General features: G+C 43.4%; 4 protein-coding genes across 4 annotated transcripts; 3 read left to right on the forward strand and 1 right to left on the reverse strand.

Annotated features, from left to right (window-relative positions):
• The first annotated feature begins 1,075 nt into the window (after positions 1 to 1,075).
• zmp:0000000930 (telethonin) lies at positions 1,076 to 2,875 on the forward strand. The gene is made up of 2 exons (XM_062537747.1): positions 1,076 to 1,312; positions 1,688 to 2,875. Exons 1-2 carry the CDS (start codon positions 1,176 to 1,178, stop codon positions 2,046 to 2,048), a joined length of 498 nt encoding a protein of 165 aa, XP_062393731.1. The 5' UTR covers positions 1,076 to 1,175; the 3' UTR covers positions 2,049 to 2,875.
• Positions 2,876 to 2,997: 122 nt separating this feature from the next.
• ccdc127a (coiled-coil domain containing 127a) lies at positions 2,998 to 5,290 on the reverse strand. The gene is made up of 3 exons (XM_062538932.1): positions 5,214 to 5,290; positions 4,584 to 4,713; positions 2,998 to 4,299 (listed from the first exon to the last, which is right to left on the reverse strand). Exons 2-3 carry the CDS (start codon positions 4,702 to 4,704, stop codon positions 3,593 to 3,595), a joined length of 828 nt encoding a protein of 275 aa, XP_062394916.1. The 5' UTR covers positions 4,705 to 4,713; positions 5,214 to 5,290; the 3' UTR covers positions 2,998 to 3,592.
• Positions 5,291 to 5,585: 295 nt separating this feature from the next.
• LOC134082896 (succinate dehydrogenase [ubiquinone] flavoprotein subunit, mitochondrial-like) lies at positions 5,586 to 12,183 on the forward strand. Its single transcript, XM_062538933.1, has 15 exons — positions 5,586 to 5,674; positions 6,137 to 6,217; positions 6,314 to 6,475; positions 6,572 to 6,715; positions 6,824 to 6,988; positions 7,241 to 7,389; positions 7,945 to 8,069; positions 8,195 to 8,363; positions 8,699 to 8,894; positions 9,040 to 9,211; positions 9,358 to 9,476; positions 9,579 to 9,690; positions 10,031 to 10,161; positions 10,640 to 10,753; positions 11,145 to 12,183. Exons 1-15 carry the CDS (start codon positions 5,615 to 5,617, stop codon positions 11,229 to 11,231), a joined length of 1,986 nt encoding a protein of 661 aa, XP_062394917.1. The 5' UTR covers positions 5,586 to 5,614; the 3' UTR covers positions 11,232 to 12,183.
• Positions 12,184 to 12,645: 462 nt separating this feature from the next.
• On the forward strand, positions 12,646 to 25,516 carry LOC134082102 (collagen alpha-2(VI) chain-like). The gene is made up of 29 exons (XM_062537748.1): positions 12,646 to 12,718; positions 13,239 to 13,374; positions 13,735 to 14,327; positions 14,418 to 14,438; positions 14,551 to 14,616; positions 14,731 to 14,784; positions 15,096 to 15,140; positions 15,223 to 15,249; positions 15,332 to 15,358; positions 15,575 to 15,619; positions 15,714 to 15,767; positions 15,954 to 16,016; positions 16,495 to 16,557; positions 16,868 to 16,921; positions 18,981 to 19,016; positions 19,101 to 19,163; positions 19,457 to 19,519; positions 19,608 to 19,673; positions 20,819 to 20,881; positions 21,208 to 21,258; positions 21,341 to 21,376; positions 21,864 to 21,926; positions 22,422 to 22,484; positions 22,665 to 22,700; positions 22,807 to 22,852; positions 22,944 to 23,096; positions 23,751 to 24,197; positions 24,305 to 24,343; positions 24,761 to 25,516. Exons 2-29 carry the CDS (start codon positions 13,281 to 13,283, stop codon positions 25,363 to 25,365), a joined length of 3,036 nt encoding a protein of 1,011 aa, XP_062393732.1. The 5' UTR covers positions 12,646 to 12,718; positions 13,239 to 13,280; the 3' UTR covers positions 25,366 to 25,516.
• Positions 25,517 to 25,618: the final 102 nt, after the last annotated feature.

Genomic DNA, 25,618 nt, shown 5'->3' on the forward strand with positions numbered 1-25,618 from the left:
GATATTTGTGTAGAGATAATACTGCCGTTGCTCAAGGCCATTACCAACAATACACTAAATCTCCCTGTACAAACAAAATAAAGATAACGGGGTGATTGATGTCTCAATGCCGTACGATAACAATCCTCTACATGAAACTATTCATTCTATAGAGGACACCTTGCTTGCATTCAAATGTGAAGACATGACTATCCTTTATCTAGACTTCAAGGCCAAAGTGAATTCTTGGCACTGCTATATGCTCAACACTTCTGACTCACTCTGTATTTGCACTGTTGACTGCGGGGTACCTAGATGATGTCAGGACTTCGTGGGCACACCAGTACAGTGTCATCCCTCAACACCTTGTCTGTCCTGCAAAAAGCGTCGACAACTCTGTCACAGAACAAGACCCCCGAATATGACCAGTGTCTGAGATATTCTCACCTATTCTCCCAGCTTTCAGTGACTGAATTTCATCACTCATGTTCATTGTGTTCTTTTCAAAATAATGACGATTGTTATAGTCTTTATAGGCATCTTGAAGGCTTTTGCACACTCTCTTACTCGGGAGGAAAATAATGAAAGCATAATCCAATTTAATCAGGGATGAAGTTCCAGTTGTGAAATTGTAGACCATACATTTGCTCTAAGCGAAATCCCTTCACAAGGCCAGATAGAAACTCACTGACACCTGTCATGCATTTGTCTCTTTTCAAAACAATACTGATGGCAGAGTACATGTCTTAAGTAGGCTAACTAAGGAGCATTTGCACTCTCGGTGACAACTCAATATTTGACCTGGTGATAAGAGGAATAAAACAATTGTCTGGAAACAATACAATTATGTTTCAGTTGAGTATTTTCCTCTCCAACACTTCCTATAGCTATAGCAATAGGAACTCATGGGTCAGGTGAGTGAAAAATGAGATGAACGGGTCACTCTTGCCCCCTTGGGGGGACCTGTGGTGTATAGAGATTGACCTGGGATTAGTCACTGCCTCAATTCATATGTTGTAGTAAACCAATCTGAAGACATGCGGCATGGCGTAGTAGGGTAAAAATAGATGCAGCATTATTTAAGGGGCAGGGAGCCCTTTGCAGTGCACTGTCATGTCCACAGAGACAAAGGTCACTCCAAAATAAGGCATCAATTCAAATCAAGTGGATTAGAGGTCCGTCTCAGAAGCACAAAGATGCACTGCTTAAGCCGAAATCCCAGCACCTGCCTGGTGAACTCTTACAGTGATGTGAAGGAGAAGGATGAACAGAGGAGGGAGGGCTATGAGGCTACATGGTTGGACGTGGTAATGGAAACAAGACCAGAGAAGAAGTATGTAGTTGAAAAGGCACATTTGAATGCCGTCTTTACTGATGCGTGTAGAGGAAACTCTACAACACTGTCAAGATTTAGTGTATTACGCACTTCAATAAAATGAAGACAATTGTTTCCTATAAGGAGTTAAATTCCAGAGAGATTTGATGTAGCTGAAGAAAGCAGGTTTTCCTCCAGGATAACTTTGTACATGGTTTGATTCACAAGTCCTTCACAAAGATAAATCTGTCCGATTCTTTTCCTCACTAAAACGTTTAGCAAACGTGTAGCAATGGCTGTGGATTGTACAGAACTTTGGTCTGCTGCTTTATAAGTAGGTCTTCCTTCTGTTGAGAATCATTTTCAATGTTGTTTCTTCTTTTCCCTTCACAGTGCGACTCTATCTGAAATCAATTCTCTGCGGAAGGAAACGTATGAGCAGAAGAAGTTGGTACATTTCGTTGTGCGCAGATACCTTGACCAAACGCTCCACATGGGAAGATATGGAGACAAAATGCGCAGATATGAGTCGCGCTATGCGAAGAACGTCCTGCCTCTACCACTTTTTGTGCCCAAGAATATGGCACAACAGAATGACTTGAACCAGACGCCCATCCCGGCAGAGGATCGCTCCACGGTGGAGTTTGATAAAGCGTCACTGATTGACGTTTGCGCGGAGAAGAAACTTCGTAATGAGATCATGCCGCCGATCATTCAGTCGAGCCGCCAAGACTTCAGAGCGTCTCGCGCGTAATGCCCTGTGCCAAATCTCCGGTGTGCCAAGGCCCGAGCCAACGAGTCCACTATCGCGGCAGTGGAACGGCCGGTGGGGTTTACAAGAACGGGACTGGACTTTGAGTGTGAATTCCTAATTGTTCGAATCCACCTGATGACAACCTGTGAATTTAATGTTTATCGTGCTCAGCCGGTCAGTGACTTTGATCTGTGGAAGATATTTGGCACTTTAGTTAGCCTATTGCAGGTAATTTTCAGAACATCTTATCCCTTTAGTAGCCTACATGGTGCGATAGGACACAGCCAATATAAGCTATCAAAATAAACATTTAGAATACATAAAAAGCTAAATGTAATAAATAAATACTATAGCTATTAGTCTGTCCATGAAGGTGATGATGTTATTTTACTATTTAAGTTTGAACTGTGAACCGTTAGACTATGGCATTGTCTGAAAATATATGAAATAATCATGACAGCTCGGAAATAACCTTGTGGAGTAAACTAGGTATAATGAAAGAGTACATGAAGTGAGAAAGGTTTGCGGGGACATCGGGACTTCTGTGACATTCTGTGTGCAGCGTTATGCTGCCATCGTGTGGATGAATATAGAAATACGGAAAGCACTGTGGGTAGAAACTAAACATTCATGACTTATGAATGAAATATTAAAAGTGATTGCTCCATGGACTGATTATGTGGAGTTTTTAACGTACCTTATATGTATGACATTGGAGTGAGTGACCCTTGAGTTTTTGGTGTTGACACAGACAGACAGAGACACGTGATTGTAGAATGTAAAAAGCACAATATCAGATTATGCTTGTGGGAACTCTAAGCCTCTGAATTATAAACACTTCCACATTTCAAGTTATTGATTCATTATGACCTTTGGTATGGCATCACACTATCATTTAGACTGTTCAACATGAACTTAAGTCATTCATTCATAGACTTACACCTTTGATTCAAACAGTGCCATTTCTTTTGGACACTGCACAGTTTATTCCATCAATAATGATAATGACAAACAGGAAAAACATTGTGTTCATAGTGTCATGAATGGCCCTCAAAGAGGCCCGGGTGCAACATAACACACACTGCAACCTCACTCGCCCTGACTGAGTAAACCATCATATTGGCAGCGATCAACTCCTGAGGAGAGAACATAGGATCCTACAACCTTACAGGTAAACAATCCTTTCTTCAGCTTTAGTGTACAGAGGGAAAAAAAAAAAAAAACTACCACGCTTTCACATGAATAAAATTGATCAAGTGCTGTTGCAGACCATAGGAGTGATTGTGTTACAGGGACAGTCTAGAATCTCAACGGGAGCTCTCGTATCAATTCCTCTGGCCCATGCTATTTCGGTGCATTGGTATTCTCCCCATCCAGCAGTAAAACTTCCTCACTAACCTGGGGGTGTGTCCAGTTCCATTTCCCCGAAGGACTACGGGAGGCCAACTCAGGTGTGGTGGATCAGGGTAGTGATTATTCGGACGGTTCTTCGGGAACGCACCGACAGGGCTATGGCTTTCCTTTTCACGGCTAAAGGTTAAAGGTCACTTGGGTTGGGGGGTGTCCGGCCCTCCCCTCAGCGCACCCTCCGCCCTCTGGTGCTTCTGTAGCGTGACCTGCAGCTGCCAGTACCTGAGGTAGAGCCACATGAGGCTGCCGTTCTTGCGCCTGTCCAGGTTCCGGTTGAGCCGGAGCTTGTCCGCGCAGTGCCGGTCGTTCTGGAAGATGTCCCTGAGGTCGCCCTCCAGGCCGTCCAGCTCGCGGAGCTCGGGCTGCCGGGCGGCGCGGAGCAGCAGGTCCTTCTCGATGTCGAAGCGCTGCTCGCGGGGCAGCAGCAGGCTGCAGAAGGCCCCCTGCCTCTCCACCAGGCGCTCCTCCAGGTCGGCCAGCGCCGCCTGCGCCCGCCGGCAGCGCTCCTCCTCGTGGCCCAGCGCCTGGCGGAGCAGCTCGGCGCCGGCGCCCGACTCCCGGTGCCGCGTCTTCTCCTGCTCCAGCTCCTGCCGCTGGGCGTCCAGCTGCTGGCGCTCCTGCAGGAGCTGCTGGCCCTGGGAGGTCAGGGCCTGCCGGTAGCCCTGCACGCGGTTGCGCTCCTTCTCCAGGGCCAGCTCCAGCTGGGCGGCCGAGCGCTGGCTCTCCCGCAGGGCGTCGCGGTACTTCAGCTCCAGGTCGTGGGTCACAGAAGCCACGGCCTGGTCATGTCGCGTCTTCACCTCATATATTTGCTTCTGGGACTCCCTCGTCCAAATCCAGCCTTGTTACACAACAGAAAATGGAATGTGTGAAATATAGTATGTTTATAACTTGTGGGTGCATGTATGTATGTAGCATATACATTAAATCAAATTGAATATTAATTAATTGCTTCATGTAATCATTTAAGAACAATCTGGTGTTTGGAGATACAGAGGATATCTTCAAATGTAGGCCTACTGCTTTCATTAGAAACACACGCTCCAACGCGGAAAATATTCGAGAAACTGAGAGGTCCAACAGGTCATAAGGGCACCGCTATTTATGCATGCACAGCACACTTACGAAACGCAGCTAGGCCCAGCATTGGCACAAGGAGCGCGTAGTTCCATTTGCCCCCGTCGGCGGCACCTCCCTGCGGCTCAGGCGCTATGTTCCACCGGGGGGGATCATTCAGGTTGTTCATGGAGGCGCCCTTGTGGGTTACAGTAGCACATGAGATGACCATGAGTTTACAACTCTCCTTCTAGTTAATGATAGTTGGTTGTTTGACCTAATTGTTGATGACCTTCAAAAGGCCAAAAAGACTATTTTTTTTACTTCAAAGTCACTCAGTTACAGTTTCAATTCCAGTGCATGAGAGTGGCTATAATTAGATCACGTCAGGGCCTGCTAGAACAGCAATGCTTCCTTATGTGACACAAATGTAACATGCGAGTTCGAAATAGAAATGTAACATTTATAACGTTCTGATTAACAACACAGGCAGTAAATGCAAAGGTAAACACATCTGCTGCAGATGAACTAGCACTTCGCATACTAGCCTGCTACTTGGCTGTGTCTCTCTACGGTGGTGAGGATAAGATACAGTGTGCATGCACCAAAGGGTTGTTTTCTCTTCATTGAAGTATGAAATATCACATCTGTTAAACGCTCAAACAACTGGGATTCTACATTAATAGCAGCTGCGCTCACCTTGAGAACCTAGTTCGAACAGTTATGCATTAGTTCTTCCTGATACAGCAATTACACAAGTCTTTACGCAATTGTATTAGACAACGAACATACACCATTATCTCCCATAACAGGGGCTTTCGTGTAGTAAAGTGAAACAATAGCAGGAAATTGCAAAGATGTGTTTATCAATTTCACTTCTATAAATATATTCTTGTCGTTTGCTATTTGGGTTGATTAGTGTTAAACGCATCATTTTCCGTATGCATTAAAAGAAGACAATGGTTTACAGTCTTTCCACCCACTATCGCTTACTCCGTAAGTGGTTTGTTCCAGTGGGCGGTGTCGCCTTCCACAACTATCCATCCCACCACCGCCGCCTGTGTTAGAGACGTAGGACTACAACTGAGCAAGTGATCATCATGGCATCTGTTTGTGTAGCATCCAGAATACTTTCAAAACGCGTTTTGACATCAAAACCTGTAAGTATATATAAAAAAGTTTGTATAGACTATTGTTTGCTAATTGTATGTTGTTTGTAGACTGACTTGATTAAGCCTTTTGAAATGCCGGTTTCTTGACGGGCAGAAAATTAACCCCTTCCTCGACGTTTCGTAACATCTGAAATTTCACCTTGTGTAACATCATGGGCGAGCTGTTGTCCACTGTCATTTTGAGTGTTTAAGAATAGTATTGGGTAATATATGGTTGACTTTCATGTAAAACTGAAAAACCAATGCTGTCTCTTGATTTTATACGAGATTTGTCCATTTTTTCTCCGCAAATATGAAGTTTCTAATGTGACATAATCATTCACATTGTTATGGTCGCCATGGGCCCTCAAGGTGAACTGTTTCCTTTCTTGAAGATGTTTCTTTCTATTTACCATTTTAATAACAAACGTATACCATTTTTGCTGTTGTTTGTCCTCTTTTTTTAACCAGTGCACAGCAACAGCGCAGTGCGCTTCAAGGAATTTCCATTTTTCGATTTATGGAAAGAACGATGTCAAAGTGTCAGACGATGTAAGTTTACATTGTATTTAATTTACGGCATAGTTGCAGTTCACAGAATGACATAGGCCAAGGAAGAAAACCTAATCAGTCTTTTGTGTTGCACAGATATCCACCCAGTACCCAGTGGTGGATCATGACTTCGATGCAGTGGTGGTGGGGGCTGGAGGTGCAGGTCTCCGAGCTGCTTTTGGCCTGTCTGAAGCTGGCTTCAACACGGCCTGTGTTACCAAACTCTTCCCGACCAGGTCCCACACAGTGGCTGCACAGGTACAGTCCATTGTGTTTACTACAGGCCATGAGCAACCACAGTGTCAAACCCCAGAGGCAGAAATAATCAATATGGCAACCTCTCATTCATTTTAGGGTGGGATCAACGCAGCTCTAGGAAACATGGAGAACGATGACTGGAGATGGCACTTCTATGACACAGTGAAGGGATCCGATTGGCTCGGAGACCAGGATGCTATCCACTACATGACTGAGCAAGCCCCTGCTGCTGTTGTGGAGGTGAGATGCATGGATTTCCCTTAAATATCTCATATTAATTCACTTTTGATGTTGAAGAAAGTGAAGGAGACAGTTGCCTTAACACAACAGTGTTGTCTCTGCCTTTAGCTGGAAAACTTCGGGATGCCTTTCAGTCGCACGGAAGACGGAAAGATCTACCAGAGGGCTTTTGGAGGACAGAGCTACAAGTATGGCAAGGGCGGGCAGGCTCACAGGTGCTGCTGTGTGGCAGACAGGACCGGACACTCGCTCCTACACACACTCTATGGACGGGTATGTGGCCGCAACAGAAAACACTGCCGCAAACCCACAGAAAATCTGTTATTCACTCAGTTAGTTTACCAGTTAGTTGATACATTTGGACATTATGTTCACGCTCTCGTCACATGGTCTTTTCATCTTATGTGTAGTTTTCTCTGCATATGAAGTTGACCTTCCATTAGGGAAGCTTTCTTAAATAATTACTGTTTTCATGACACCGTATATTGATTTTCTACTGTACACTAAACTGCATTTCTCCTCCAGTCTCTGCGCTACGATACCAGCTACTTTGTGGAGTACTTTGCCCTGGACCTGCTGATGGAGGATGGAGAATGTAGAGGGGTGATCGCTCTGTGTATGGAGGACGGCTCCATTCACCGCTTCAGGTCCAAGAACACCGTAATTGCCACGGGGTATGTTCCAGTCATCTTCATCTGTTGCAACAGAGTTAGCCTTCAAAATAAACTGCCTGCACACTTCAGTCCATATGCAAGTTTTAATGGGCAGCTTAGCTTTTGGTCAAAACGACCACCCTAAAGGCCTGGCCTGCCTGAGGATGGTCGTTTTGACCAAAAGCTAGGCTGCTTATTCTATCCTATCCTAGATTCTCAGTTTTTGTTTGTCTGGCACCTTTGTTATTGTAAGTGCGGTGTAGCTCCTTCAAAACAGAGTTAGCCTTGGAAGTGCTGGTCAAAGTTCCCTGGTATTTGAAATGTTTAACAAACAATTTTAGTTATAGACTAACTGGTGTAACACACTTCCAGTGAATTATGATAAACTAGGCTAATTGTGTCTCAGTTGTTGCATACACAGAGAAGATAAGATGATGATGTAGTGAGAAGATATAGTATATATACAGTATATATATACACACACACACGCATATACACACACACACACACACACACACATTCACACACAATCGTATTGACTAGAGAGCTTAATCAACACATCTGTATCCTTCACAGTGGTTATGGCCGAGCATACTTCAGCTGCACTTCAGCTCACACCAGTACTGGAGATGGAAACGCCATGGTAACGCGCGCTGGTCTACCTTGCCAGGACATGGAGTTTGTTCAGTTCCACCCCACAGGTGAGGACCAGTGCGACCCACCATTGTACTCAGCATTATAATCCCTCCTCGCATTTAAAACGTGAAAGAATTAACAGGACTATGTAGTGTGGAATCATGGAGCATGAATGTACTCTACCTGGCAGGCATCTATGGAGCCGGTTGCCTTATCACTGAGGGTTGCCGTGGAGAGGGAGGAATCCTCATCAACAGCGAAGGCGAGCGCTTCATGGAGAGATACGCGCCCAATGCCAAGGACCTGGCCTCCAGAGATGTGGTGTCCCGCTCCATGACCATCGAGATCCGCGAGGGAAGGTACGATCCTGTCGTCCCCTAGAACCAACAACGTACCATGTCTTTAGTTGCAGTCGAAAGGAGATTTTTAAAAATTTCAGTCTACTTTACTCAGTTGTTAAGTATTGCTTTCACACATGAATCCTGTTCATGTCCCAGTTAAAAACAAACTTTGGTAATTATCGTAATTGCATTCACACTCACTCCTCCGTTACGATAAAATAGTGAAACTTTTCCATTCCAACTAGGCTGCTAAATTGTATTCGCTACATTTTATTTCACTCTGTCTACATGTTTTGTGTTGTTTTAGACATGCTCTTTAAACATGCTGTGTTGTGTGTGTGTGTGTTGTGCAGGGGTGTTGGCCCAGAGAAGGACCATGTCTACCTGCAGCTGCATCATCTGCCCCCTCAGCAGCTGGCCACCCGCCTGCCCGGCATCTCCGAGACTGCCATGATCTTCGCCGGCGTGGACGTCACCAAAGAGCCCATCCCTGTCCTTCCCACTGTCCACTACAACATGGGTGGAATCCCCACCAACTACAAAGGACAGGTAGCCTTTCTCACTTCTTTTCTTTTTGAAAGACTGATGCCGATACACATTTGCAAAAAAATAGACATTTTTAACACCACTTTGGTCTCGTTGAAATACATCACCCTCTTCTGGTAGCTCACCTGGGATTTTGTTCCTCTCTCAGGTGATCACTCACGCAGACGGCGAGGACAAAGTGGTGCCCGGGCTGTACGCCTGCGGAGAGGCAGCCTGTGCCTCTGTCCATGGTGCTAACCGGCTGGGCGCCAACTCCCTGCTGGATCTGGTGGTGTTCGGACGTGCCTGCGCCCTTACCATCGCAGAGACCTGCACCCCAGGTGAGACAAGCCCTATGTGTGTTAGTAACTTTTTTAATGCAGTTTTTTGTGCAGAAATTTGCTGGCACTTTCAATTTCATGTTACTACCTGTGGATATGATTTTCAGAGATGAGCATATTTTATAATTTGACTGTCATCCCTGTAGGAGAGAAACTCCCACCCCTGAAGGCCAGTTCTGGTGAGGAATCTGTGGCTAATTTGGACAAAATCAGACATTCCGATGGAAACACCCGGACATCTGAGATTAGACTGAACATGCAAAAGGTTGGTACAGTACAGTGACTGAATGCATGAAAGTTCATGTGTTGTGAAAGTGTTTTTTTTTTCCTTCGAGATTTCACAAAGTCAATTTCTTCCCGTTAACAGACTATGCAGACACACGCCGCAGTGTTCCGCACAGGAGACGTTCTCAAAGAGGGATGTGGCAAGATGGACGACATCTATCAGACCATGAAGGACCTGAAGACCTTTGACAGAGGTTAGGCTAAGGAATAAAGTCATTCTGTAACAGATGTTTAGACTTTCATGAAGTATGAAAAATATGCACAACAGTGTATAGAAAGGGTTAAATATAAAATGAGAATATACAGTAATTTCCCCACATATAAGCCGCATTGTGTATAAGCCGCAGGACAGTGTTTTATGCCAGTTAAAAGAAACAAAACCATATTAACACCATATTAACTGCCCCCCCTGTATTAACCTCATAGCGGGAGAGATTTTGCAAAATCAATATATAAGCCGCGGCTAATATTCGGGAAATTACACTATACATGTTCCTGTGTCCGTCGACTCACTGGGTTCCATTCACCTGTCAGGCATTGTGTGGAACACTGACCTGGTGGAGACCCTGGAGCTGCAGAACCTGATGTTGAACGCGGTGCAGACCATTCAGTCCGCCGAGGCCCGCAAGGAGAGCCGGGGAGCCCACGCCAGAGAGGACTTCCAGGTAAGACCAGCCCCAGCTCCCCATAGGGTGGCCTCTCCAATACGGGTGGCCCCAGCTCCCCATAGGGTGGCCTCTCCAATACGGGTGGCCCCAGCTCCCCATAGGGTGGCCTCTCCAATACGGGTGGCCCCAGCTCCCCATAGGGTGCCCTCTCCAATACGGAGTTATTAGAACTGCCTTCTTAGAACTGTTACTGTATGTCCGAAAATAAGCGTCCCAAATGTCATCACAAACATTAGGATGGTTGTATTGAGTTACTGGTATGAAACGCGTTATAAGCTTTTAAGTGTAAGAAAAGGATTACTATTTGTAGAAACGTTTGTCTGGGACATTGCGAAAACAATGTATTCACTAGTTCACCCATCGTTATGCTTGCCATAAAGATTAAAAGCATGTTTGGCTTGGCAGCTGGCTTTGGTTCTGGAATGCTTGTAGCAGAGATCTGTGGTTTTAGAGGAAGATGCTCTCTGTTTTTCAGGACCGCATTGATGAGTATGACTACTCCAGGCCCATCCAGGGACAGGAGAGGACGCCTTATGACGATCACTGGAGAAAACACACTCTGTCTAGTGTGGACAAAGAAACCGGCAAGGTAGCAACATTTCCTTCTGTCATGTCATTGTTAGAAGTGTGAGAGAGAACATTCTCATGTGAACTTGGTTAGCTCTGTGATTAGCTAACTGAGTAAACAAGCTTGGTTTTATACTCAATCTATACCGTAATTTCCCGACTATTAGCCGCGGCTTATACATTGATTTTGCTAAATTTCTTCAGCTATGAGGTTAATATATGGGGACAGTTAATATGGTATCAATATGGTTTTATTTCTTTTAACTAACATAAAACACTGTCCTGTGGCTTATATACAATGCGGCTTATATGCGGAAAATTACTGTAGGATATATGGTGAGTTGTTGGCTTAATCAAGGTAATAAAGTGACAATAGCACTGGTTGATGGACTCTCATCCTATTTGTTTCCCAGGTGACCCTGGAGTACCGACCTGTGATTGATTCTTCGCTGAATGAGGAGGACTGCTCGTCCATTCCCCCAGCGATCCGCTCTTACTAAAGACATGCCTGCCAAACATTATTCTCTGCACATGTGTGTTTAGACTTATATATTCTTGCCGTCACTTTCTATTAAGTGTGCTTAAAATGTGTGGGAGAGCTGTACATTTGATATTCTCATTCTCACATACTGATAATGTAAAATATAATGAATCCTCCTAGTGGGAGATGATGCATGTTTCTTCTTAAGGTGTCACGTCAGTGAGACAGAAAATGGTTTGGATGTTTGGCCAATGCCAACTGAATGTGTGAGACTGGGAAGATTGAGTTTTGTGAGAGGAAGTTACTCGGAGTGTTTTTGGGAAACACTCTCAAAGAGAATTGCACAGCTACTGTACTGTATGCTTGTTTCCAGTGGCCTTCATGAGCCACTGACAGTTAAGTCCAAAATGCAATATGTAAGGTTGACTTTTGCTTGAAGAAGGTTTTCCGCGCGACGGCTTTTAAAAGCACCACTGCTTCAAATGTTAAGCTAGGCATATACACGGTATCAAGGAGATGTATTGATTATTATATAATTCATCTTTCTCACATCAGACATCAGAGTGTAGTCTTATCTTCCCTCAAACATGGCTCCAGTGTCAGATTAAGTGCAGTGGTGTGTGTGTAGTTATCCCTTTCCCTGGTCTTTGTATATTATAGAGTAAAAAAACGATTCTGTGCACAGTAGCGATCCATTTGTCTGTGTTGCTCGCTTCTTACTGTTTTACACTAATTAAGAAGGGACACGCTTTATTTGAGGAGGGACCTTAACAGTGCCTCATCATATCAGCTGTAGTAGTTCAATTTTGTTTTGAATTTTGTTGTTTATTGTCCTCAACATGTATTTAATTTATATTATTTTTTTTTATATAAATATGACAACGCCTGAAGGAAGTCTCTGCTGAATTTGTGTTGAGTTTGATAACAATTATCATGTGTAGTGTTCATCAAAATAAAACGAGACCAATGCACTTTGCCTTTCTGGTTATTACAGGTTTTCCTCAGTTCCAAAAATAGCTTAACAAATCATGAGGAATACAAATCCATTGTGTGTCTCATTCTCACCTAGATTTCCATCACACTTCCTTGCCTGTAAGGCACAATGATTGGCTCAGTACATTCCTACACACTACACGTCTGTCATCAGTGTGATCCAGTCACCCGTGACACACACGTCTCTGTCGAAGCCATGTTGTTCAGTGACCAGCTGTGGGACAATATGAGGAGGTGGGGGGGGGTTGGAGCGGGGCGGGGTACATGGCCCCTCTTGGTTGGTGTTGGATAAGGTTTGACAGACAAGTAGGGGCCCATTGCAATGTTTACAGTGCCGGTTCAGTTCAGCTCAGTGAATGGCGGATCCTGAGGATGGGCACGCCCCGACAGGCATGGGGAGCATACCTTGTCACAGAACTGGGGAGCCTTCAGGTGTGGGAGTCTCAGGTGAGGTAGACAGAGCAGTGCCTGGGATTCTCTGCTGCTGGAAGCCCCTTTTTTCGTCTCTTATAGGTAAGCTTGTAATGCGGTTTTGTGTTTTATATTCATGATTTTTTTCTGGTTTGGATTTGGTTATTAAAATCTTGGGAGTAACTGATTCGGTTTAGATTTGCTGTGGGTCTGAATGTTAAGAGAGACCTCAACTGTACGTAGCATGCAGGCGTGAATGGGCACATACAGTATGGAATAATGAACTGTAGGCTAATCTGAAATATAATTTCTTTATCATGAAAACGTCTCTATCATCATGAAGATGTAACATATACAGTATAAATGAACAATGTCATTGTGTATTGAAGCAGGATGGCCTAAGCAAAAGGTATTCTTCATTTCACATTTTCTGTACTTTTAAGTGAGCATGCATTATCTATTTATATGACTGGAATGCTCTTCTGTGCCAAAACAAGGGATTGCATATGAGATCCAGAATCACACATGTGATATTGGAAACATATCGAGACTTTATGTGAACAGATAATAGATCAATCGACGAATGAAACTGCATTAGTGACTGTTATTATTTTTTGAGCAGGACTTGAGAATTTTCTGGTTAACCTGTCGGTCCTGGGACATCATGGCGTTTTTGAGCTGGGTTGTCCTGCTGTTGAGTATACTTCAGACGTCAGCCCAGGACCCAGATTATGACCATCTAATAATTCGTTCTGGTGGTGAGTCCATTTCCTATTTCTGTTCCCAAATGAAACCACAAAGGTTGGATTTTTATCATCGCGTCTCAGACTTCCAGATGTAAACAGGAGACGATACGTCTCCTGCAGAAACGGCAAGGTTGCAATAGCGGATAGGGACACTGGGGGCGGGAGGAAATATTACTGTTTTCCATGAAACTGGTCAGTCAAGCAAAACTACGATTTCTGAGCGATTTTATGTCTATGAAAAAGTTGCATAGGATCTCTTTAAGTTAGTGCATTTGGTTAGTTAAAAAGTAGCCTACAACGTGTTTACAGAAAATGTCAATAGTCTACTGCCATGCTGTTAATTATAATTTCATTTAAATGATTATCTCCTAGATCAATACTCCTGCCCAGTGGGGGTTTACTTTGCGCTGGACACCTCTGAGAGCGTGGCGCTGCGAGATTACCCATGGGGTAGCCTGGTGGAGGAACTGAAGATCTTCCTTACAGTGTTTTCGCGCCGTCTGGAGGCCTCAGCGATGAAATCTCAGGGGATTCAGTGGACATATGGAGGCCTTCATTTCTCCGACCACGTGGAGGTCTTTAGCCCGGTGACTTCAGACGTCGCTCAATTCTTACGCGAAGTCGCCAAGGTGCGCTACATAGGCCGCGGCACCTTCATCGACTGCGCCCTGAGGAACGTGACGGACCAGGTGCGGAGGTCAGCAGGTGGGAGGCCGCGTGTCCAGTACGCTGTGATGTTGACGGACGGCCACAGCACAGGCGCGCCCTGTGGAGGGATCCAGCAAGCCGCTGAGGCTGCCAGAGCCGCAGGCATCAAGGTGTTCGTGGTGGCAACCGACGAGGAGACCTCCGAGGGCGATCTCAAGCAGATCGCCAGTTTACCTGTGGAACTGTACCGGAAGGATTACCTGGCCTTCCCTGATGCTAGACGACAGGCTGCCGTGAACAGGATCGTGGACATTATAGTGAGCACACAAGTCGGTTAAACATTATTCCTATCATGATATTAACGTTTTGGTTGGTAACATTTCAACACTTTTTTTTTTTTTTTTTAGGTGAAAGATGTTGACTTCAAGGTGACAAAAACAATTTCAATTGTGACAATTATATATATATATATTGCATTATTCATTATTTGCATTTTCAATTCTATTGCATAACATGCTTATTTTGTTTCACTCTCCCCAGTGCCAAGAACCAATGTGCAAAGAAACTGTGGGGATAATGGGACGACAAGGATTTAGTGGAATTAAAGTATGACCGCTGTTTGGAACCTATATTTAATTAGCAGAAACAATGTTTTTCATCTAATACAGTGTATGTATATGTGGCTTTTTTTCATTTGTGATTTGTTTCATTCATGTTTAGGGTGCAAAGGGAAGCACTGGTGACATCGGTGACGCCGGAGCCCCAGGGCCATCGGTAGGATTTGTAGGATGAAATCATGGAAAGAACCGTACTTTAAAAGGTTCTTTGTTGAACAAAAAATGGGGGATCACTCTGAATCACTCTAAAGAACCATCTTTGGCACTGGTTTGCACCTTTTTTGTGTGTAGTCCCATATTTTTCAGCTATCTGTTGCCTAAGCCTTGTGTCAAAATATTCAGACTTCAGTGTAAAAGGTTGACCACATGGCATGACACATGATATAAAATGATTCTTTTAGAATATTTGTTAGGTGTTGACAGATGCCGTGGTATTTATGTTTCCATTGTTTTTGGTTTACTTTGTAGGGTGATCCTGGTATTGAAGGTCCCATTGGTTTGCACGGTCCAAAGGTATTGGTCATATTGATGGACAGTTATCAGTTATAACATTAGTTGATATGCTTGCAATTATACTGAGTTCTATTTTTTTTAGGGTTTTCACGGATTCAAAGGGGAGAAGGTAAGAGTTTTTTTTCTACCTTCGATGACAAAGTTTTTTGAAATGCTGCCTATTCTATAAAATGACTTTCTCTGTTTCATAGGGTGATGTTGGAGCACTTGGTCCTAAGGTAAACTGCCATACCATCATCTATATTCTCTTTATTATTTTTATGAGTTTGTCTACAAACCTTTTTCTTGGAGCATTTGTCTCTGCAATTATGAATGTCAAAACATTTTAGCTCAAGCATGTGAAGAATATTGCTAACAGCACCTTTAATTACCATGTGACATTTTGACATCTAACAGCTGAACGCCTTGTTTAAATTCAATCTATTTTTATTAAGGGACGATCAGGAGGTCCAGGCTATAATGGCATTGATGGAGAGAAGGTATACAAATCTCTTTCTTTTTTAAAAGAAGACCCTTTACACTATCTGCCGTACACGAGCACCGTAAGTCTTTGTCTGCTTTCTTTTTCCACAGGGAAAACGTGGAACCATAGGGACTCCTGGTTGTAAGGGTGACCCTGGTATGCCGGTAAGTATAGGGATGTAATTCAAAGATGAATTGCTTAATTACAACGCTTATTGCATAGTTCATCAAATTCTATCCTGGAAGTGCTGGGTGAATTTGCTTTTTGGCCTTAATATCAACAACCTTTTACCAAGATTGAGGACTGAACCTTTGATTTTGCGTCAAATATCTACAATCTTCCAAATGCAGGGTGACAATGGTCCCGCTGGCGATTTTGGGACTAAAGGAGCTTCTGGAGATCCAGGAGAAAAGGTATACTGTATGTGCAGATGTGAACCAGGATAAGTGATGGAGAGATCACATGCTCTTAAATTAAGTTCATTATAAATGACTGTAATAGACATTAACTACATCATCCACAGGTAGTTTTGATATTTGAAATCATTCCAAAAAAGAGCCTTAAGTCATCCACAAAACATTACGGACTCACTCCCCATCTTCTCCTACTGTTGTCTGAAAGCATCATCCATCCCATCATACCCTGTTCCACCTGCTCTTTAGATGCGTCATGTCACAGATACCTACAGTATGCTATGCCACACATTACCTATACCGATGGCAAAATCAGTCAGAACCCAGTTATATATGCAATAGATTGTAAAGTCATTACATGCATGTTCCGAGGCACACTGCTTGCTGTGTTGTGTCTTTCTGGGATGTAAACCATGAAGTGGAGTTCTATGGAAAAAAAAACCCTTTGGGAGACTAATTTAACGCCTGCCACTCACAGGGTGTTCCTGGGATGAGTGGCAGACCTGGTCCTCAAGGCACTCGGGGGAACGTTGGGGAGAAGGTAAATTCTCACAATGAACAGATCACAAAACAATTTTGTTCAGATCTCACTATTTAGATATCACATTTCTAACCTGTTCAAAAAGCTTTATTTAATTCAGACAGAATATCATTTTGCGATCATATTTTGGCAAACACCTGGGTGACACTCCCCAGTTTAAGAACCACTGAATAGATTACAGGTGGATTTCAGTTGATGGTGTTAACTATTGTTTGATTTCAGGGTTGTAGGGTAACGGTGTTATGTGGCTGTATTCAACAGATTCACAACAGTAATTATCATTTGATTTTAACTGATTGATTTTTTATAGGGTGTTGTTGGGTATGTCGGCAACCCTGGCTTTCCAGGACAAAAGGGAGCTAAGGTAATGTATATTTGTTTCCTCGGTTCACTTAGATACATTGGGATATAATATATTGGTATACTTACACACATGTGTCAAAATTAGATACAACTTGTGGTGAAGACTGCTCTTTTGTTCCTCGCTTTAGAGAGGTACTTGCTGAAAGCAGCAAGTAAAACAGCTTGCAGCCTGTCTCCTGTAAGCAGAAAATATATGTTGGATAAAATGGGTGTGGACTCTCCAGAGCATATGCCCTCAAGGATGATATTAATTAAGCAATAAGAGGCCGTGGCTGAGAGGCCGTGGTTTATACTGTATAATCGAACAGTTAAGGGGCGTTGAACTTGTAATAACTGGTATTAGTTTGTACTTGATATAGCTGGTAATAACAGAAGACTCCAGAAATATTCCACATATTATAACAGATTCACAGGTATTGGACCACTGGTGGGCAAAAACATGTTGTTAAAACAAAGCATAAATTAACAATTTCCACTATGGCTAAAATCACCGGGTGTTCGTTAGCAACCCGCCAGTGGACTGTCTGTCTGTGTGGCCCCAGTGGTACATCAACCTTGAGGCCAATTGCCAGTGTACTGCCAGATCTGCCCCAGTGGTTTAGTTTAGTTTAGTTTAGTTTATTTCCTACAGGGACCATGTACAGAGAATATTAATCACTTAAAGGAACACTTCACCGTTTTTTCATATTAAACTATGTTATTCTCTTAACTAAGACAAGTTGATACATACCTCTCACGTTTCAATGCGTGCACTCACTGGCTCTGGCGCGCAGCGCAACTTTGATAGCACTTAGCTAGCCCAATGCATTCATTAGGATCCAAACAGAGATGAAGTTAGAAGCGACCAAACACCTCCATGTTTTCCCTATTAAAATACAGTTACACGAGTAGTCACACCTAGCCTGGCACGCCCTCCCAGTGACGTAACACCTTCGGCGTTGCTGTCGCTGGTCTGGTCAACTGCTAATCGGGAAGGATTTCTGAATTCCCGAAATCTGCGGAACTGCCCCCTTTGGTCGAGAACCAATTAACTTTGAGCAGCTCCAACGGCTCTGGGTAGAGGCGTGTTCAAGGCAGAGGAAAGAGTGTTGTTATTGGTTTAAACTCGGCAAACCGCTTTCTGACATCGACCAGTAGCAAATCGAGGCACTTAAAGGAGGCGGGTCAACCAAGCGCTTGGAGAAACCGCGGTAGTACAGGCTCTTGGTCAGACTAAAGTCTCGCAGAGCCTTTCAAGTCGATGGCAATCAGGCTAAGTCACACCACCAAGTATGGTGAGACAAAATAAAACGTGGTCCATTTGTAAGCAGGTAAGAGGGATAACTATATTGTGTGGCGCAGTAATATCCTCACTCTTGCACTTTCAGTTTCACTTTGGGAGTGAGGATATTACTGCGCAGAGTCTAGTGCTCCCAATGTTATTCCGCCACACAATATAGTTATCCCTTTTACCTGCTTAGAAATGCACCACGTTTTATTTTGTCTCACCATACTTGGTCGTGTGACTACTCGTGTAACTGTATTTTAATAGGGAAAACATGGAGATGTTTGGTCGCTTCTAACTTCATCTCTGTTTGGATCCTAATGAATGCATTGGGATAGCTCCAGTCATTGAGTGCACGCATTGAAACGTGAGAGGTATGTATCAACTCGTCTTAGTTAAGGGAATAACGTAGTTTAATATAAAAAAAACGGTGAAGTGTTCCTTTAAAAGAGAAAAGATACACTGTACCAGAGTTAGGTACAAGCTATTTTCCATCTGCAGTCCATCGACCTTGAGGGTAATTGCTAGTGTACTGCCAAATCTGCCCCAGTGGTCCCTCAACCTTGAGGGTAATTGCCAGTGTACTGCCAGATCTGCCCCAGTGGTCCATCAACTTTTAAGGCAATTGCCAGTGTATTGCCAGATCTGCCCCAGTGGTCCATCAACCTTGAGGGCAATTGCCAGTGTATTGCCAGATCTGCCCTAGTGGTCCTCCAGCCTCTGGCTATCGGGGTTGGTGAATAAAACCAAAACTCCGTTATACCCATAAAACCTTCTCCAAACCTCTGTTCTCTAGGGTCCATCTGGGACAACAGGACAGGCTGGTGACTCTGTGAGTAAATAAACTAAATAAACTGCACAGTATGACAAATGAGCAGGTGCTTTGCAATAGCTTAACACATCACATTCTCACTAGGGCCCTAGAGGAGATGCTGGGAAAGCAGGCCCACGTGGCAAAGCAGGGTCATTGGGAGACAAGGTAAGGTGCTGTTGATCATAACAATAACAACAACTGTGGTAATGAAGGATAATGTGCAACAACAATTGTACTAATGAAGGATAATGTGCAACAGCAATGTACTAATGGAAGATAATGTGTAACAAGTGTGCTAATGAAGGATTATGTATTATAACAAGTGTGGTAATGAAGGATACCATGTAATAACAACTGTTAATGAAGGATAATGTGAAACAACAACTGTTGATGAAGGATAATGTGGGTGATACTGATGATTATGGAATTATTCTTGTTGATGCTGCTGGGCTCTGTAGGGTGAAGACGGCCCTGAGGGTGAAAGAGGTGCCAGTGGAGAGAGAGGCCAGCCAGGGGTCGCTGTGAGTGCACTTCCCCAAATGGACCTGAGCAGAGGAGTCACAGTGTTTGAGTGACCCTGTGTAATTTGTACTCACTTTTCACCAACAGGGATCACCTGGTTTTCCAGGAATCAGGGGCGAAACAGGTAGGGAGGGAGGAAGAGCCGGTCCACAGGTGAGATTGTTGCTGACAAAGTTGATCACACATAGAGCTTTTGTAGAGTTGGTAGAGTTCTGGGTCCGGTTTCCCAATAGTGATGAATCATTGAATCTTAGAATCCCTTTTTAGTGTCCTATAACGAGTGATATAACAAACAGTAACTTTTTCTATGTGTTTTCTAAATGTGGTCATTGTGTGACTGCTCTTGTAGAAGTTTTTAAGGGGAGCTGTCTATGTTAACAGTGTTGAGAATAATCCTAATTTGATGACATAAGGTTACATCACATAACAGATAAGATTTGAACTTCGGACATAATTGACTTAATTGAAAAATATCTGTATTTAACTGGATAATTGACAAACAGTCCGATAACACACAGACATAAATGATATGAACTATTTAAAATTAGATTGTTTATTATTTAGCTTTTTGCATGACTTGTGAACTGGAACATGACTACAGTGTGTGAAATGCAAGAATGTTTTGGGGTGTCATTGAAGAACATTTAAAGATGAACAAGAAGTAACACTGGATAACAATACGACCAATGTTTACTGACTTCCAACGTTGCAGCGCTGTCGTCATCCGTTTAGCTTGCCTCTGGCCCGCCTTTATCAGACCAATGTGATTGGTTCCCCGCGATGCAGGGGCAAAAGTAACGTGCATCATAACTTATTGCCAAAGTCTCTTGCAGACAAATTTCAAATTGTGCTCTCGTGAGAACTCTGGTTTTCCAGGGTAAAAAGATACAGTTAGCTGAATGGAATCAGACACTACTTTGCCAATGTGTTGTTTCATAACAATTGTTTCAATTCGGTTGGATTTAAACAGGTTTGCTCAGCAAGAAATGTATGAGGATTTTTTTCAGCTGAAAGCTGATTCTTTACAATTAGATATCAATAATGGGAGTGCAAGTTTCATACATACAGTCGAAATTACCTCCAGCTGGTAACCTCATTGAGAAGTTCCTGTTAAGACGCTCTTAAATGTCTTGTGCGACTGCTCATGAATCAGCAAATGTTTTCATGACAACAAGAACGGTTTTGGAAAATGGTTAAAAAATCGTATAACATCCATAAGTGCGCCTTCACAAACTACTTTAGCTTACGATGCTTTTAGGAAGCTGGGCCCCAAGCTTGACCTTTGCCTTGTTTTGCAGGGTCCCCCAGGGGAGGCAGGGGACTCTGGCATACGAGGAGACAATGGAGAGCCTGGTCCTACGGTATGAATGAGAGGCCCCTGTGCTGGTTGTCACAGGTTGCATGCTGAAACCTGCTCAATCATTTGTCAACACTGAAAACTGAAGGCTGGAGCTGTTTTCTTGACAAAATGGTGAAAGATTTTCAACTTTTAAAAGTGTTTGTTCAATTTAAGTATTGTATTGTTGTTATTTGTATGTGTATTGCTGTTATTTGTATGTGACTTTAGACAAAAGCATCAGCTAAATACCATAACCATAGCCATAAGAGGAGATTACAAATGTCTAATTCATGTGAGAGAAGATGTGATTAAAGGTGTGAAAGATTTGAATGTTCTTGAACATTCCAGGGAGACCGCGGGAAGGATGGGCACAAATTCCCAGGCCCTAGAGGCATACAGGTAATTCCCTGGAAATGATTAGTAAAATATACGCATATCTGTGCCAAATCAAGTACAAGCTCTCTTCTCCACTTGCCTGCAGGGAGACCGAGGAGAACCTGGTTTGCAAGGACTTCAGGTAATTCATCCTTGTTTCAGCATTATGAAATTAACCCTAAATAAAGTACGAAGTGCAGATATAAGTTTGTTCTCTGTTATGATGGTTAAGATGAAACTACCATAAATGTAATATGTCTATTGTATATTATGCTATTATATGATGGATATAAGTATTATTATACCTCTATTGCACACATCAATGGTAATAAAGCATGTTACAAAAAGATAAAAAATCACCGCTCATCCGTGTGAGGTGCAGGATTAAGAGTGACTGGATATTTAAGAGAAGAATCCGCACACTTCAAGTCTTTGTGAAAAATTTGCTTTACTGATAGCAAGCTTTCGGTCGTTAGACCTTCTTTAGGCAGACTCTGCCTGAAGAAGGTCTAACGACCGAAAGCTTGCTATCAGTAAAGCAAATTTTTCACAAAGACTTTAAGTGTGCGGATTCTTCTCTTAAATAAAGCATGTTACGAAACATTCCTGAAATAATAACTCTGTTTCAGGGCCAAAGAGGATTCCCTGGAGAGAAAGGAACACAGGGACCAAAGGGATTCATTGGTACACCAGTAAGTGTGGCAAATGAGGAAGGCATGGAATATTAAAGGAATTAACCAAATTTAAAAATTCCAAGAGATGAGATGGAAAACTATTGAAATAGTGAATTGAAAAAAATAATTGAATGAATTCATTATATAGAGATAGACAAAATCATGATTTGAACTGGTGATTTCATTAAACATTTAGTCTGTCCTATCAAGTGGGTGAAATGATGATGATTTGAGGTGTTTTCATGTACATGTCCGACACCATTACAACGGACACTTACCATTGCACTTACATTGGGTGTGCTGGAGCAGTGGTAGTGTCACTGACAGACAATTGGTCAACTGGGGATTGATTCCTACTGTTAGAAGTCCATGTTGCTATAGGATAAAAGCATCTGCTAAATATCAGTTAACCTTAACTCTTACATGTCAGCTGAAATATACTGTAGCTAAAATAGAAGCCTACATTGTGTTTACGTACTTCCATAATCTACTTCCTGACTGTTTTGGCCCTAGGGGGAACCAGGCCCTGAGGGTGTACCTGGAGACAGAGGAGCAAGGGGACCGTCTGGGCCCCATGTGAGTAATGAACATTCCTTTCCACATGGCAGCTCCACTTGGGTCAAGACAAACACCTCTTTCAAGAGTATTTCAACTTAACTCTGATGCGCTCACATGTTTGTATGTTTGTGAGGAGTGCAGCTACAGTATATGGGTACAAAATGTATAAAAAAACCCAACCTGTTTCACTTTTTTCAGGGTTCACCTGGTGCAAGAGGTCTTCCTGGCATGTCTGTAAGAAAAAAAATAGATTTGTATTTATTCGTATAGGTTCTTTGTCTTAAAAGAAATGGTCATATCATGACACAGACTCTAACTCCATTCTCTTTTTTCTCTATAGGAATGTGACATCATGAGTGTTGTGAGAGAGACATGTGGTTGCTGTGGTAATATTCTGTCTTAACACACTCTGTTTTGTACTTGAGATCAACCACCAAACATGTGTAGCACACTGACATATATTATTTATTTTGTCAGACTGTGAGAAGATGTGCCCTCCCCTGGACTTGGTGTTTGTGATTGACAGCTCAGAAAGCATTGGGAAAACCAACTTCAGTCTCGCCAAAAACTTTGTTATCAGTGTTGCAAACAGACTAGGAAAGATGGCCAAGAACATCACTGATCTCTCAGGTAATCGCCCAGACATATCACATTTGACAGTCTAATTAACACTGGCTTAAGAAACAGACTCAAACCATTACAGAGGCTTCAGTGTAATGTGCACCTTTCTACAGTAGGTCAGATATACTGTACTTTAATGTTAAAGATACAGTTTGTAATTACACAGGAAGTCCCATTTGTTTATGTCTGTGTTTATATACAAATTTATTAACTTTGTCCAAAACAACGTACACTGAACTAAGGACTAGACGAGACTCGAGAGACAGATAGCTCACCCATTTCTTCACTCTTCTCAGAGAAACTCCACACAGGGTTTTGTTTTTGTTTGGGAGACAGGCTATATACACTTTGTTTGTTTGCCGTTTTTGGAGCCTGGGCTGCCTACAGAGACAGTTTTTTTTACAGTGTATGGAGTGGGTACTGTAGCTAGCGGATTGTGAGGAGATGATTGCTGAATGTGACAACAAATGTTATGGGCTTGAAATTGTGTACAATTGCTGACCGAACCTTTAAGGCACATCTTTCAAAAATTAGCATTTTTCTTCTTCTGTCAATTTTCTTTAAATATTAAATTATAAGCATGACTGGTATCACCTCAGGGTTATCATCATCATCCTCCTTTATCTATCCGATTCCGCACCTTTGTGTTGGTCTGGTCCTCAGGCTCACGTCTGGGAGTGGTGCAGTACAGCCACCAGGGGGAGGTGCAGGCGATCCGCATGGACGACCGTGGGATCACCTCCGTGTCCTCCTTCAAGGCCAAGGTCAAGGCCATGGAGTGGATTGCTGGAGGCACCTGGACCCCTTCGGCCCTCAAGTACACCCACGAGAACCTGATTGTGCCTGGGAGAAGAAAGGGCACGAAAGTGGTTGCCATCGTCATCACTGACGGCCGCTATGACCCCAAAGACCTGGACAAATTGGAGGGTCTGTGCAGCGGCGTGGAGGTGTACGCCATCGCCATCGGGGACATGTTCGACACGGGCGCCGAGAGGCAGGCACTGGAGCGAATCGCCTGCAACATAAAAGACAGGGTGAAGACCCTGAGCGTGTATGCTGAACTCACCGCCGAGGAGTTCCTGGAGGAGATTGAGCGGATCCTCTGCCCAGGCAAGTCTGGGTGGAAACTTCAACACGCACACCTAGACTTATCCTTTCACACCATTGTCACTGGCTGACGGATCATTAACCATGCCTCGTGTTCGCTCTGTTTTCAGACCCCGAAAACATCTGCCCAGACCTGAACTGTGCCTCAGGTAAGAGCAATCCTTTTTGCTGTCGTGTATTTACAAAAGGAGCTGTGATGGTATCTTCCCCAGTCTATATGCACACAAGGCCTATTTGCATTTCTTCTCTGGGATTCATTACATGCAAATATCTAATTTATGAAGATACATGTAGGTACAAGTTGGTAGAAACAGGAGAATAGTCTAACGTTAGAGAGCCTTTAGATGGAGAGAACCTTTTCATGCAATGGCTAACTAAACCTGAGGACATTATGGGATTTAAATTAAGCTTAAATTCTAAAATATGTGTTCAAATATTAAATACAGTACAAATAGGAACTATCATTCAAACTTAAGAAGGATAGGGCGAGATGACGTTGCTTTGAATCGGAAATGAAATTAGACTGCAGTTATACTTCATGACATGTTTTGACTTCTCTGTGACAGATTTGAGTGTGGCTCCTCTAACTCAGCGGCCGGTCGACCTGCTGTTCTTCGTGGACGGCTCTGAGAGGATGGGCCCTCAGAACTTCGTCCGTGTGATGCATTTCATCGAGCAACTCTCACACGAGATCCCCCTCTCGACCAGGGAAGGCGACTATAAAGGGGCGCGTTTTGCCGTGATGCAGTTTGGCGGGGAGCAGGATCCAGACCTGCTCCTGGATTTCACAGCCAAGCGCAGGTCCTTCATTAACCTCGCGTCCCGGGCTGTGTACCGCGAGTCTTCCTCCACTCTAGGCGGCGCTATCCTCTTTGCGGCCAACAATCTTGTGAATGCTGGTGGCCGGTATCGAGGGGTCCGTCCGGACGCAGAGTTGGCCTTCGTCTTCATCACAGATGGGGTCACTAGTGACAAAAGCTTTACCGAAGGTTTGGCAGCCATGCGCAAGACGAATGCTGTGAGTATGGCAATAGCAGCGGGGTCAGACATAGACCATGACCGGCTGTTGCAGCTGGTCTTCAGAGACAAATCGTTGATATTGAACTTGAAGAGCTACAAGGACCTCTCCCACCCAAGGATCATCAAGCATATTGCTCACTGTTTGGGATAACATTGTAAGTCAGTATTGAAATGTTTGGAGCTTGCATCAAGGTGCTTTATTATGTTTAATCTCACGATGCCATGTGGAATTATGTGAATGTTTTAAACATGTGTGCCACTGTTATGTGTCTATCTAATGACTCAAATGTAGTGATTAGTCAGTGCCTTGTGGGGTTGGGGAAGTGTGGGAGGGGAAACAATGCTTTGATTCTGTACTGTTGTGTCGTATAATCAGTGATTAATAAAGACACGAATTAAAGACT

Source organism: Sardina pilchardus, chromosome 6 (assembly GCF_963854185.1).
Source record: "Sardina pilchardus chromosome 6, fSarPil1.1, whole genome shotgun sequence".
Classification (NCBI taxonomy): Eukaryota; Metazoa; Chordata; class Actinopteri; order Clupeiformes; family Clupeidae; genus Sardina; species Sardina pilchardus.

Excerpts from the sequence above, each read along its gene's own strand:
- zmp:0000000930 (XM_062537747.1), top strand. The coding sequence starts at position 1,176 with ATGCACTGCTTAAGCCGAAATCCCAGCACCTGCCTGGTGAACTCTTAC. Across the intron at positions 1,313-1,687 it reads GAAACAAGACCAGAGAAGAA|TGCGACTCTATCTGAAATCA; the intron begins GTATGTAGTTGA and ends TTCCCTTCACAG.
- LOC134082102 (XM_062537748.1), top strand. The coding sequence starts at position 13,281 with ATGGCGTTTTTGAGCTGGGTTGTCCTGCTGTTGAGTATACTTCAGACG. Across the intron at positions 19,674-20,818 it reads GAGGAAGAGCCGGTCCACAG|GGTCCCCCAGGGGAGGCAGG; the intron begins GTGAGATTGTTG and ends CTTGTTTTGCAG. Across the intron at positions 21,377-21,863 it reads CTGGTTTGCAAGGACTTCAG|GGCCAAAGAGGATTCCCTGG; the intron begins GTAATTCATCCT and ends ACTCTGTTTCAG.
- LOC134082896 (XM_062538933.1), top strand. The coding sequence starts at position 5,615 with ATGGCATCTGTTTGTGTAGCATCCAGAATACTTTCAAAACGCGTTTTG. Across the intron at positions 6,716-6,823 it reads CCCCTGCTGCTGTTGTGGAG|CTGGAAAACTTCGGGATGCC; the intron begins GTGAGATGCATG and ends CTCTGCCTTTAG. Across the intron at positions 8,364-8,698 it reads ATCGAGATCCGCGAGGGAAG|GGGTGTTGGCCCAGAGAAGG; the intron begins GTACGATCCTGT and ends TGTGTTGTGCAG.
- ccdc127a (XM_062538932.1), bottom strand. The coding sequence starts at position 4,704 with ATGAACAACCTGAATGATCCCCCCCGGTGGAACATAGCGCCTGAGCCG. Across the intron at positions 4,300-4,583 it reads GCTGGGCCTAGCTGCGTTTC|GCTGGATTTGGACGAGGGAG; the intron begins GTAAGTGTGCTG and ends TTGTGTAACAAG.